The sequence below is a fragment of the Phascolarctos cinereus genome, unplaced genomic scaffold (genome assembly GCF_003287225.1).
Source record: "Phascolarctos cinereus isolate Bilbo 61053 unplaced genomic scaffold, phaCin_HiC Scaffold_726;HRSCAF=1367, whole genome shotgun sequence".
NCBI classification, from domain to species: domain Eukaryota; kingdom Metazoa; phylum Chordata; class Mammalia; order Diprotodontia; family Phascolarctidae; genus Phascolarctos; species Phascolarctos cinereus.
The window spans coordinates 354,632,370-354,647,117 of record NW_027556098.1 but is presented as its reverse complement, the minus strand read 5'-3'; the positions used below and the strand labels follow the sequence as shown (position 1 = coordinate 354,647,117).

Sequence of the window (14,748 nt, the reverse complement as noted above, 5' to 3'; positions counted from 1 at the left end):
TACATTCTCCACATTGGAAGCAGATTCGTACCTTAGCAAAGAGTTTAAAACTCAAGTAATTGGCGGGATCATGAGCAAGCAGCGCAAAAAGAGTCAGACTATATTATCTTACTTTGGTGAAAAAGAAGACCAAAATATACAACCAGAAGAAGACAACAAAGTCAAAGCCCCTACATCCAAAGCCTCCAAGAAAAATATGAATTGGTCCCAGGCCATGGAAGAGCTCAAAAACAATTTTGAGAAGCAAGTTAGAGAAGTAGAGGAAAAACTGAGAGTGATGCTAAAGGAGACCCAAAAAAATACTGAAGAAAATAACATCTTAAAAAATAGCCCAACCCAAATGACAGAAGAGGTCCAAAAAGCCAATGAGGAGAAAAATGCCCTACAAAGCAAGATTGGCCAGATGGAAAAGGAAGTCCAAAAGCTTACTGAAGAAAATACTTCCTTAGAAATTAGAATAGAGCAATTGGAAGATAGCGACTTTATGAGAAATCACGACACAGTAGAACAAATCCAAAAGAATGAAAAATTAGAAAACAATGTGAAATATCTCATTGGAAAAACAACTGACCCAGAAAATAGATCCAGGAGAGAGAATTTAAAAATTATTGGACTATCTGAAAGCCATGATCAAAAAACAAAAAGCCTAGACATCATCTTTCAAGAAATTATCAAGGAAAACTGCCCTGATATAGTAGAACCAGAGGGCAAAATAGAAATTGAAAGAATCCACAGATCTCCTCATGAAAGAGATCCCCAAAGGAAAACTCCTAGGAATATTGTAGGCAAATTCCAGAGTTCCCAGGTCAAGGAGAAAATATTACAAGCTGCCAGAAGGAAACAGTTCAAGTACTGTGGGAACACAATCAGGATAACACAAGATTTAGCAGCTTCTACATTAAAGGACCACAGGGCATGGAATATAATATTCTGGAAGGCAAAGGAGATAGGATTACAACCAAGAATCACCTACCCAGCAAAACTGAGTATAATCCTTCAGGGGAAAAAATGGTCATTCAGTGAAATAGAGGACTTTCAAGCATTCTTGATGAAAAGACCAGAGCTGAATAGAAAATTTGATTTTCAAATACAGGGCTCAAGTGGGACATGAAGAGGTAAACAGGAAAGAGAAATCATAAGAGATTTATTAAGATTGAACTGTTTACATTCCTGCATGCAAAGATGATATTTATAACTCATGAGACCTTTGTCAGTATCAGGGTAGTTGGAGGAAAAAAATTATATGTACGTATAGATAGATAGATAGATAGATAGATAGATAGATAGATAGATAGATAGAGGGCACAGGGTGAGTTGAAGATTAAGGGGTCATATCTGGAGAATAAAATTAAGGATGAGAGAGGATTATATTGGGAGAAAGAGATAGGGAGAGGTAGAATGGGGTAAATTATCTCACAAAAAATAAAAACCAGAACAGTGTCTTACAGTGGAAATGGAAACAGGGGAAGGTGAGAGGGAATGAGTGAATCTTATTCTCATAGGATTTGGCTTAAGGAGGGAATAACATACACATTCAATTGGGTATGGAAATCTGTCTTACCCTACAGGAAAATAGGGGGGAAAGGGGACAAGAGAGCAGGGGGATGATAGAGAGGAGGGCAGATTGGGAAAGGGGTTAATCAGAAGTAAATACTTCTGAGGAGAGACAGGGTCAAAAGAAAGAATAGAATAAATGGGAGTGCAGGGTAGGATTAAGTGAAATAGAGTTAGTTTTTCACAACATGTCTACTATGGACATATTTTGCATAACTGCACATGTACACCTTATATTGAGTTGATTGCCTTTTCAGTGATGGTGGGTGGGGAGGGAGGAAGAGAGAAAATTTTAAACCTAAAGTTTTAAAAACATATGTTTAAAAAAATGTTTTCACATGCTACTGGGAAATAAATATAGGAAATGGGGTACAGAAGTCTATCCTGCCCTACAGGAAAATAGAAGGGGAAGGGGATAAGAGAAGGGGAGAGAGATAGAAGAGAGGACAGAGTAGGGGAAGGGATATTCAGAATGCATGACATCTTGGGGTAGGGGCAGGGGGGAGATGGAGTGAAAATTTGGAACTCAAAAACTTGTGGAAGGGAATGTTGAAAACTAAAAATAAAGAAATTTGTATATAAAAAAAATAAAGAACTATCAAGACTTGGATAGCAGACATCAGAAAACACTCCTGTAAGTTTGTTGAAGAAATCAAATATTAAAACTGATAAGAAAGTGTAAGGATTTAGCTCCATAAATTATCCTACCCACTTAAAGTAATTATCTTTATTAGGTTAGAATACTTCTTGATTGAATTAATAAACCAAGACTCAGTAGACTTGTATATCTCCTTGAATTAATCAGAGCCACTGGGTAAGAGACTTGGTCATGCCTTAAGGAATTTTTGTAAGAGGAACCAAATGGATAATCTGAGAGTCTGGAAGCAGAAAGTTTGGAGCAAGCATGACATTCAAGAAACTTGTATATAGCAAAAGCAGGACTGAGATATAGAGAAGAAGTGAGATACAAAGGTCTAAATTAGGAGACCCACAAGTTCTACAGGCATCGTAGGGCAGAAGATCTGGACTACAGGAAATTCTAGGAAAAAAAGGTCAGTTTCCTCCAACTTCCCTCTCAGTGCCTCTCTATAATAACACTCTATAATATGATCTGCTAATTCAGTACCCAAACATTTGCAACAAAATGAATCTTGACTCAACTATAAAGAGATCAGGGGTTAGATAGCAATAAATATAAATGTTAAGTTAAGCAGAAAGCCTAGTTTTTGTCTAAATGTTAAGATTACTCAAAACTGTTAGTTTAAAATAAGATGCCTAAAGCTAAAAGGAAAAAAAAATGGACCTTAGAAGACATCTTATTGAATTTATTATAGCATGGTATTACAATTACTTTTAGATATTGTCCCAGTTAAACCTTTAAAGCCCTTCCCTGTTCCATCCCATGAACCTCAAGTTCCCTGGTCTTTTGGTGGGATCTATACACCCAGAAAAAAGGCTGGGATCCATAAACCCTGGAGAAAAAGTTCAGGTCTCCCTCCACTGGCAGGTCAGCTTTCCTGTAGCATCATTCAAAAACTCCTTTCCAGAAAGGACTTTGTGAAATACATTTAACAAGATCACACATGTATAGCTTATTCAGATTGCTTGCCATCTTGGGGAGGAGGGAAAGGGAAAAATTTGGAGCTCAAAATCTTATGAAAAATGAATGTCGAAAGCCATCTTTACATGTAATTGGAAAAAATCAAATACTATTTACAAAAAAAAGGTACCTGTCAAATAAGGGACAGCTCCCTCAGTAGAGAGCACTAAATGGGCAAAGATTTGGTATCATCCCCCTAACAGAGCTTGGGAGAGGAGATAGAGGTAGTTGATGGGCTAGGGAACATTGAATGAATAGTATTATGGGACGAGTATCTACATCAGTTCAGATCCTGAGATAGACTGTTACAGAGGTTAAAGGTCTCTTAGCTATTTTATAACAGCTGACTCTGATATGTAGTGAAGACTCAATAACTGCACAGAAGCATGATCACTTTTGCTGGGACCCTGATGTTCCCTGTGATGCTCCATTTAATCATGTACACTTACATTAGGAGACCCATTGCAAACTAAACAGATGGTGGCATGCTTGTAAATGTTTAATAATTGGCTCTTTCAAAAAAAAAGGATGCAAGTTTATTCTGAATTCTTAACATTTTCTCCATCACTTTAAGTCTAGACAATCAACAAAAAATAAATCAAGTTCTTATTTGTAGCACTTTCTTATTTCTTAGGTGTAAAAATTCACATTGAAAATTTAGTCATGATAGTGAGCTAATTTCAGGGGTGCTCTAGCACCTTCTAGTACAGTACTGGGTTCTTCCAAGTGAAGAGGAAAAACCTGGAACTTCTGGTCTTTTTCATTCTTCATTTTTTTTTCACTCTCTCAGGGGCCATTACATTTTTTATTGTTTTTGCTATGTATTCTTTCTTACTTTTTCCTCTAGTATTGCCCTTGAATCTACTACCATATACTATAATCCTTGAAATAAGGGTTGTCCACTAATAGCCCTCAGGCTATTGGTGAGAGAGCTTCTAGAATATCTTTAGGACCTTGCCACATGGGACCAGGTGTGATAGAATACTTTCCTAGATGGGTCCTCCTGCCCTGTAGATTAGGCTAGTTATTTCCCTAAAAGTCAAGAAAGCTGTTTCCCAGACAGCCTAGAGGGCTAAGGCTCAAGCCCTATCTGTTGATTGTGGCTTCTGCCTTGTAGCCTCTAGTTTTGTTTACTGGGTTTCCTGGTCACCTCCAGTTATAAAAGATTTTTTACCTTTCAAATTCAGTGGATGCCCTAGGGCTTTGTGAGTTACCCCATCCTATTTACCCATCACATTTTGGTATGGAGAAAAGGGCACATTTTGTTATGGAGAAAAGGGTGGGGTAGAAGGGTCAGTCTACTTGAACTAAGTGCTATATCCTTACTGATTATCTGATCTATGCTGTGACTAAGCAAAATTCTTTTGTTAATTGTTGAATGACCTATAATAATATCATATTTCAATTTAGAACCTGAGCTACCAGATTAGTCTGCTCTCCTAGCCTATTACACCCTCATCATCCCAAAGTGCAGGTCCATGTGGCCTATTCCAAAGGAAAAATACTTCATGCTTAGCATGCTCCATGAGTTGGCCTTCACAAATGCATTTCAATGCATGCTCAAAGAAATGGCCACATAGACTTAAGTCTACACAATTAAGGGGGATTCCTCAATTACACCTTTCGCACATAAACAGGTATTTCCCAAATCTGATAGCAATTCCTTATTGGTAGGGGCTACTTTTCTTTTTTCATTTTCAATGTCTAGCATGGTGCATGCTATGTTGTAGGTGCCTAACCAATATATGTTGATTGAATATTGAATTAATTTATTTCTTTTCTTTGTTGGCCACTGAAGGTTTTTAAGTAGAAGAATACCTTGATCCAAATGGTACATTAGGAAGATTACTTGTACAATTGTGTAAATGACGAATTGGAGAACCAAGAGACTTCAGGTAGGAAGACTCTGGAGGATTCTACTATATTAGTACAGATAAGGAATATGTCTTGATTAGTTTTAATTAAGGGAGACTGAGGTGCAGACTCTGAGCAAGATGAGTTTATTAACAGTAACATGTATAACTGTTAACAAAGTGGGTCATACTGACAATCTCAACAAAGCCAGTGGAACCCTCCCTCCCCCCAAGAAGGAGGGGACCCTCTTTAGTAACACACAACAAAGACAGGTGGGATCTTGGTAGACAAAGTGATGGGTTGTAGGGTTAGGGCAGGAAAATTATGATTAGCTATACTGAAAAAGGTAGGCTTACATTCAGGTGAGGTTAATAACACCCTTCTCTAACAATTAAGAAATGCTAATTGTTTTATGGGACACATCTGTATCTCGTAGTCTTTTCTAGTGGATCACAATTATTAGACTTATTGTCTCCTTGGAAGAGATAGAAACTACTTTATCTACACAAGGACAGGAAAGGACAGAAGGTATATCTTTTGGGGACACTAATTTTGTGGGTTTAAATAAACAGATATCCATGAAGTATCCTAGGGAATACAGGCACGAAAGATAACAACCTTTCTTTTAAATTGACTTTAAGCTACCTTAGAGGGAGAACTGGATCCTGAGCTCAACTTAATGATATAGCAATGTGGCTTGAGCAAGCATAAAAAATGGAGCAGTCACAAAGAATGGAATCAATTACAGAGTAGAATAAATTATAAAAATGATCCAGAATCAATTTAATTTCTTCAGGTAAACAGGATTGGAATTAAAGTCAATTTAGTGAAAGTGAAAAAGAGAAGATTTATAGGATGTACTATAAAGTTAGTATGTATTGAAGTTGGTATCTGATGAAAAACTGAAGCTAAGGAAGAAAAGTCAAAACTTACTCAGATTTTGAGGCAAGTTAACTTGGATATTGGTACCTTCAACACCAATTCATAAGATTGAGAAGGGATGATTTGGGGATAGAAAAACAAAGTATAGACTATTCTTTCTAGTATGTCAGCAATGAATCAGAGAAAACATGTGAGACTATAGCTAAAGGAGAAGACAGAGAAGGTATTTTTTAGGATAGGAGAGACCTTGGCATATGGGTATGCTGAGAAAAAGAAAGTGCTGGAGAGTGAAAGACTGAAAATATATAAGAAGAGCTAATGTTGATCAAACAGGGTCATAAAAGATGAGAGGGACAAAATCAAGAGGACAACTGGAGATGCTCACCTGGCATATAGGATGACCAGTTCATCCTATGGTGGCAGAGAAAAAAGTTCCTGAAATATACTTCCTGCTGGGGATGAGGGGGAAGCTACTTCAAAATCTAGTTCTTTTCTATTGAGACTGAAATGAACAGAGGTTCCCAAAATAGGCAATACCACCCACTGGAGGGGGCACTGGAATAATCCAGGAGGGCAGTAGTATCCTGGGGTACAATGTGGGGAGCATTGAATGAAAATAAGGGGACAGTGGAAGCATAAGGAAAGAAAGAGAAGACAAGAAAATAATGAAAATCATAAGTTTCATCTCTTGTGTAACAGAGTTAAAGTCATAGTGATTACATTATCCTCCAAATAAACACACAAAATGCAAGTTATAACCTATCAGTGGTCACATCTGCTGACAGGTCTTCACAAGCAAGTGTTGGCAGGTGAGCTTGTTGCTCATTGTTGAGAAGTCCAGCATGCATGAGCAAGAATATTTATGTGTCATGACTTGTTTACAATATGATGCTGTATGGTTACATGATGTAATATTGTGTCATCAAAATTTCAGTGCAGAAAAAAACATGCCAATTTACAATAAATTGTTAAATTTAAGATGTGTCATTTAAAAAATATTATTTTTTTTAAATGATGAAAGTTTAAAAAAAATTAAAGGGTTAAAGATTTCCAGGGGTTGTTGCATAATTTTTTTTTCTTGAAAAGGGGGCAGTAGGCCAAATAAATTTGGGAACCTCTGGCAGTGAATTTGAGTCAAGCTAATTGAAGGAAAGCAGTAACCCTCACCTTCCTAGGATCGTTGGTCTTGAAAGTAAGCAGGAAGTAATGAGGCATCTCTTGGCACTGTGGAAGAGTTCTGGGCCTGGCATCAAGAAGATGTGAGCTCCAATCCAGCCTCAGTTTTATGCTTATTCCCTTCTCTTCTCGTCAGAAAGAGTTTTTCATATGAGAAGAAAAGGTTTCCCTTGAGGAAAAGTACTTTTTATAGATGATGTGAGCAAATCCAGTCAATACTGGTGTCCAAATAAAAAAGTCCCAACCCCAGAGGATGCTAAAGAGAGGGGAGATTTATCAGCTCCACAGAATCCACTGAAATGACCATTTATTTATCAAGCACTATGTCCAAGGCTCATGGATACAAAGACAAGATGAAGTTGAGTCTCGAGGGGCTTACCTTCTATTGGAGAGAAACAATATGAAAACAGATAAGCATATAAATGATAGTATGAACCAACAAATAGTGAGATCAAGGAAGGCAATACATAGGAAAAGACACAAGAGTTGACCTTTGAAGGAATTAAGGGAGTCTGAGACAGGTTGACAAGGCAGAATAGAAGCCAAAGCCTTGAGAAAGCGGGTAGCCTAACTTCACCAGGCATGGCTCTATTTTATATATCTATATCATCTATATCTATATCTATATCTATATCTATATCTATATCTATATCTATATCTATATCTATATCTATATCTATATCTATATCTATATCTATATCTATATCTATATCTATATCTATATCTATATCTATATCTATCTAATCTATCTATATCTATATCTATATCTATCTATATCTATCTATATTTATATCTATCTATCTATCTATCTATCTATCTATCTAATTTTTAGGCAGTTGGGGTTAAGTGACTTGCCCAGGGTCACACAGCTAATAAGTGTCAAGTATTTTGTCTTGAGGCTGGATTTGAACTCAGGTCCTCCTGACTCCAGAGCCAGTGTTCTATCCACTGCTCCACCTAACTGCCCCATGGCTCTATTTTTAATGAAGGGAATAATTAGCTGTAGTCACTAAGCATAAATAAAATAGGCTTAAACCCATTTAATCAAGTAGGAAATATTCCCTGTCAGGGAAAATCTGCCTAGGATTTTACTTGAGAGAACTTGCCATTTGGATAGAATGACAATGAGAGGGAAAGAGATTTACTTGCCTTCATAACTCAAAAATCACACATGCCCTGTCGCAATAGAGTATGTGTATGTGTGTATCCTTGTTTCTACCTTTTTTGTGTATTTGTGTGTGAGATAGAGAGAAGAGAGGAGAGAAGAGGAGGGAAGGGGAAGAAGGAAGGGAGGAAGAAATGAGGAAAAACAAAAAAGGAATGGCAAGAGCTCATAATGAGAGACTATAATGGAGAATCTAGAAAAGTGAGATGGCTAGAACTTACGGGCTTCATTTTTCCTCTGGCATGTCATTATATTTCAACATCATGGCAAGCATAATTAGCTAATTAGTACTGAATTTGGTCAGATATAGACTCTCTCATTGGAGCTATGAAAAGCATATTAACTTACATTATCTTGTGAAGATATGGATCATGGGGTTGGTAGACCCACGGTTCACACAATATCATAATTTTAAAGGACCTTGAAGTTCCCTGAATTCAACCTAACCCCAGAATTGTTCACCAATGAAACTTCAGTTGTTGTCCTTTTATTTGGAAAAGTAAGGTTGAACCTTTGAGCTGATACTATTGTTACAGATTAAGGATCTCCCAGAGTCCCTTCCCTATGACAAATCCTGCATAGGTAGATCTTGAGGCAACTGTTATTTCAAGAACCAATGTTAAAATAGTAGCTTTATTCTCTGCCAGAAAGCCACACAGTACTTGAGAGGTTGGGAATCACTCAAGACCAGCACAAAGGGACTATAAGTTGGGAAACAAGAAGCCAGGAAGGCAGAGGTATACACAATCCAGGGAGTTGGCTTGGAAAAGGACATATAGCATGTCATGATAGAATTGAGCACATAAAAGGAGACAAAAATGCTGACCAACAGAAGAATAGCTTGGGTAGCTCTTGTCTCAGGAGTACCTCCAGGTGTGAAATTGTTGCTACGAATGTACTGGATTTGCTGGTGGTGTCTGTGCAGGATAAGTACCATGGATATACTGCTCCAGATCATGGTTCCCATACACACAAGGTCAAAAAAAGAGTTCATGATCACAAATATTGATATATGACCTGAGACATAAGATGAAGAACAATAAATAAATTCCTGTCTCTTGGTGGTATTTCTAGACTTCCTTGGACCCCTAATATAAACAAGGATACTGCCATTTATTAATAGATTGAGTACCCAAAAGAGAAAACAGGAGAGAATAATGAACTTTGGGACTGTGGCTTTGAAGTCTGCCCACTTGGAGCTTCTAGATTTGATGGTAATGGCCTGGAAGCAACTCAAGAGGGAAGTGGTACAGAGGGAAAGGCCCTGGGCCACTCGGTGAAAATAAACAGCAAGTTTACATCCATTGTCATCCAAGAAATTGTCAACTCCAAAAGCAGCTATTATCAGGGGGATCCCCTTGGAGAGGAGAACCACATTATTGACAAAGACGAAGTGAGTAAGAAGCAAATTTATGGGCTTCAGCTTGTGTCCAGTAAGAAAACTGAAGATGTTAAGGCCCAGGAGGGTGGAGTTTCCCAGGACCCCAAGTACAGTCTGAGAGATGAAGATAATCCTAAATGTTATGTCAATGGAATCTGTTGTCATCATGTTTGGGGGTCATTCATAAAATTCAAAATTTAGGATAACCTAGGGAAAAAAACCAAGAGATCAGGAATATTCCTTCAGAAAAGAGTTGCTGTTAATGTCCCATATACACAGCATGTGTTTTTAATTTCCACCCAACCAAATAATAACAATAATAATTAATAATAATAGCATTTATGTAACATTTTAAGGTTTACAAATTGCTTTACAAATATTACCTTGTTCGATCCTCACAACAACCCTGGAAGGTAAGGTTCTATTATTATTCCCTTTCACAGATGAGGAAACTGAAGCAGATTAAAGGTTGAGTGACTTGCCCTAGACCACATGGCTAATAAGAATTAGAGGCAGCGTTGAAATTGTGATCCTCTTGACTCCAAGATATTGAGAATATCTCCACTGGAACTCCCAGATGTATTAATGGAAAGCTATTGTAGAAATAAAAGTTACTAAACCTTATCTCACTCTAAAAGTCTATGGAACAATTCTCTGAACACTTTATAAGTTGGATTCTGTTTTGGCAAAATAGGTACATTATAATTCCTATCATCAAGTCCCTGGTAGAACTGTGACTGAAAGACTAGTTGTACTATATAGAGGATCCTGTTTTGTTGGCATTAAGAATATCCATCAGGTAATGACTGGACAGCTAGATAGTGCAGTGTGTAGAGTGCTGGGCCTAGGGTCAGGAAGACTCATCTTCCTGAGTTCAAATCTAGCTTTAGACACTAATTATGTGACCCTGGGCAAGTCACTTGACCTTGTTTGCCTCAGTTTTCTCATCTGTAAAAATGAGTTAGAGAAGTAAATGACAAACCGCTGCAGTATCTTTGCCAAAAAACCCTAAATGGGGTTTCAAAGAGTCAGACATGGCAGAAAAACAAATGACTAAAGAACAGAAATTATTGAAGCCTCTTTTCTTTATAGGAGGATGAGCATTTGGGGTTAATGCCTTTAAGTAGGCTACTTGTCACAGGATCATCCCAGAGCTGCACAAAAGAATTTAGGTTCTTCAGAATGAGGAGGCTGGACTGCACAAGTTGAAAGAAGTTCTTTGTTCTCCAAGGAGTGAATATGTACACCCATAGGTGAAAGATCATTTTGTGGGGTCAGAAGAGGAAATGAATCATACAAATTGGTGAAAACCTGCTGAATGATTCAAAGAAAGCTATTTGTTGATGTAATAACCACAGAGAGGTATTAAATCTTTCCAGAGCATATATGCAGGATGTAAACATGACCATTCACAAACTCGTTGATTTGAATGACTATTACCAATTCAGTGATTCAACTGGATGACCATGGTACTATTCACAGATGGAATCAAGTAATTATAGCTAAGAGGAGACAGAGACAAGACGGCAGACAAAAGCCAGGAATTTGCCTGAGCTTTCTACAGTTTCCCTCAGAAACAATGTTAAATTAAGCCTCTAAATGGATTCTAGAGTGACAGAACTCACAAAAAGACAGAGTGAAACAATTTTCCAGCTTAAGATAATGTAAAAGGACTTCAGAAAAGGTCTATCTCACTTGAGTAAAAGGAGAGCACAGCCCAGCACAGACAGTATCTGGGCAAGCCAGTGGGAGGCTCTTGGCTGTAGCACAGATCAGCAACAAAGGCCCATCAGTCCTGGCTCATCAGGCCAGCAGTGAGGCCTCCAGCCTCAGCACATAAGGCAAATTGTGAGCCCCAGAATCCCTGCACAACAAGCATGATTAGGCTGGGTCACCCCCTGTGCTGTGGGCAAGCTTGCCAGGCCCCTGGCTCCTAGCACAAGAAGGTTCCCCCTGTGCCCCAGGAGCAGAGCTCAACTTTAAAAGTCATGAAATATGATGAAAAATGAGTAAGAGATAGAATAGAGCTCTCACCATAGAGAACTGCTATGGTGACAGAGAAGATCAAAACACAAACTCAGAAGAGGACAATGTCAAAATGCCTACATGTGAAGCCACAAAGGGGAATACGAATTGGTCTCAAGCCCAAAAAGTCCTCTTGGAAGCGCTCAAAAAGGACCTTAAAAAAGAATGGTAGAAGAAAAATTGGGAAAAGAAATGAGAATTGTGTAGGAAAATTATAAAAAAGGAGTCAACAGCTTGGAAAAGAAAGCACAAAAATTGAAGAATATAGCTCCTTAAAAAAATAGAACTGGCCAAATGGAAAAAAAATCCACTGAAGACAACAACTCCTTTAAAAGTAAAATTGGCCAAATAGAAAAGTAGGTATAAATGTTAACTGAAGACAATAATTCCTTAAAAATTAGAATTGGGCAAGTATAAGCTAATGACTCTATGAGACATCAAGAATCAGTCAAACAAAATCAAAAGACTGAACAAATACAAGAAAATATAAAATACCTCAATGGAAAGACAAATGATCTGGAAAATATCCAGGAGAGATAATTGAAGAATTATTGAACTACCTGAAGGCCATGATCAAAAAAAGATCCTAGATACATCTTTCAAGAAATTATCAAGGAACTCTTCCCTGATATCCTAGAATCAGAGGGCAAAATAGAAATTGAAAGAATCCATCAGTCATCTCCTGAAAGAAATCCTAAAATGAAAACTCCAAGGAATACAGTAGCCAAATTCCAGAATTATTAAGTTAAGGAGAAAATACTGCAAACAGCAAGAAAGAAACAATTTACATATCAAGGAGCCACAGTCAGGACTTAGCAGCTTCTACATAAAGGACCAGAAGGCTTGGATTATGATATTCTAGAAGGCAAAGGAGCTTGGATTACAACCAAGAATCAACTACCCATAAAAACTGAACATAATATTTCAGGGATAAAGATGGATATTCAAGGAAATAGGGGACTTTCAAACTTTCCTGATGAAAAGGCCAGAGCTGAATAAAAAAAAAAAGATCTTCAAGTACAAGACTCAAAAGGAGCAGAAAAAGGTAAACAGGAAAGAAAAAAAAACATGTTATTCAATAAGATTTAAACTGTTTTCCTTATACAGGAAGATGATACTTGTAGCTCTTGAGAACTGTATCTCTATTAGGGCAGTTAGTATACATGGACAGACGGTATGGGTATAAGATGACTTTGATGTGATGATATGAAAAAATTAAGAGGTAAATAAAAGTATTGTACTAGGAGAAGAGAAAGGTAGAGGTAGAATAAGGTAAATTACATCCCATAAAGAGACCAAAAAGACCTATTACAGTAGAGGGAAAGAAGAGAGGGGTTGAATATTGTTTGAGCCTTACTTTCATTGGATTTGGCTCAAAGAGGGAATAACATACACTCTCATTTTGGTATAGAAATTTATCTTACCCCATAGGGAAATAGGAAGGGAAAAGAGAAAGAAAAGAGTGGGGCTGATAGAAGGGAGGGCAGATTGAGGGAGGTGGCTGGTAAGAAGCAAAACTCTGGTGAGGAGGGGCAGAGTAAAGGAGAGAGAAAAGAACAAATAATGAAAATAGGATGGAAAGAAAAACACAGTAATCTTAACTCTGAATATGAATGGGTTGAACTCTCCCATAAAATGGAAGTGGATAGCAGAATGTATTGAAAACCACACGCCTACAATATGTTGTTTAGAAGAAAGACATTTGAAGCAGAGAGGTACACATAGAGCAAAGGCAAAAGGCTGGAGCAGAACATATTATGCTTCAGCTGAAATAAAAAAGAAATGGGGGGGGTAGCAATCCTGGTCTCAGACAAAGCAAAAGCAAAAGTAGTTCTAATTAAAAGAGATAAGGAAGGAAACTACATATTGCTACTAAACATATATGCACTAAGTGGTATAGTATCAAAATTCTTAAAGAATTTAAGTGAGTTACAAGAAGAAATAGGCAGCAAAACCATACTAGTGGGGACCTCAACTTCCACCTCTCAGAGCAAGACAAGTCTAACCACAAAACAAACAAGAAAGAAGTTAAGGAGGTGAATAGAATTTTAGAAAAGTTAGATATGGTAGACCTCTGGAAAAATTAAATGGAGATAGAAAGGAATATACCATTTTCTCAGTGGTACGTGACACTCATGCTAAACTTGACCATATATTAGAGCATAAACACTTCACAACCCAATGCAGAAAGGCAGAAATATTAAATGCATCATTTTCAGATCATGATACAATAAAAATTATATGTAATAAAAGGCCAAGGAAAGATAGACTAAAAACTAATTGGAAACTAAACAATCTAGGTGGCACAGTGGATAGAGCACCTGTCCTGAAGTCAGGAGGACCTGAGTTCAAATCCGGCCTTAGACCAAACACTTGACACTTACTAGCTGTGTCACCCTGGGCAAGTCACTTCACCCCAATTGCCTAAACAAACAAACAAAAAAGGAATGAGTGGGTCAAACAACAAATCATAGAAACAATCGATAATTTCATCAAAGGGAATGACAATAATGACACAACACACCAAAACTTATCAGATGCAGCCAAAGCAGTTCTTTAGGGAAATTTTATATTTTAAATGCGTACATGAATAAAATACAGAAATAGGAGATCAATGAATTGGGCATGCAACTAAAATAGCTAGAAAAAGAACAAATTAAAAATCCCCAATTAAATACCAAATTAGAAATTCTGAAAATCAAAGGAGAGATTAATAAAATTAAAAGTAAGAAAACTATTGAACTAATGAATAAAACTAAGCTGTTTTTAAGGAAAAAAACAATAAAATAGATAAAGTTTTGGTTAATTTGATTTAAAAAAAAGAAGAGAACCAAATTACTAGTATCAAAAATGAAAAGGGTGAATTCACCGCCAATGAAGAGAAAATTACAGCAATAATTAGAAGCTATTTTGCTCAACTGTATGTCAATAAATCTGACAATATAAGTGAAATGGATGAATATTTATGAAAACATGTATTGCCCAGATTAACAGAAGAGTAAATAAAATACTTAACCCCATTTCAGAAAAAGACTCCCTGGGGAAAAAATCTCCAGGGCCAGATGAATTTACAAGTTAATTATACCAAACATTTAAAGAACAATTAATTCC

The 14,748-nt window shown here is 37.1% G+C and overlaps 1 protein-coding gene across 1 annotated transcript; it reads right to left on the bottom strand.

Moving 5' to 3' along the window:
- Window positions 1-8,850: 8,850 nt before the first annotated feature.
- LOC110200519 (vomeronasal type-1 receptor 4-like) lies at window positions 8,851-9,777 on the bottom strand. Its single transcript, XM_020975900.1, has one exon. The coding sequence runs from the start codon at window positions 9,775-9,777 to the stop codon at window positions 8,851-8,853; it is 927 nt and encodes a 308-aa protein (XP_020831559.1).
- Between the last annotated feature and the right edge of the window lie 4,971 nt (window positions 9,778-14,748).

Bases quoted from the DNA above. Each gene is read 5' to 3' on its own strand.
- LOC110200519 (XM_020975900.1), bottom strand. From the start codon at position 9,777: ATGACAACAGATTCCATTGACATAACATTTAGGATTATCTTCATCTCT.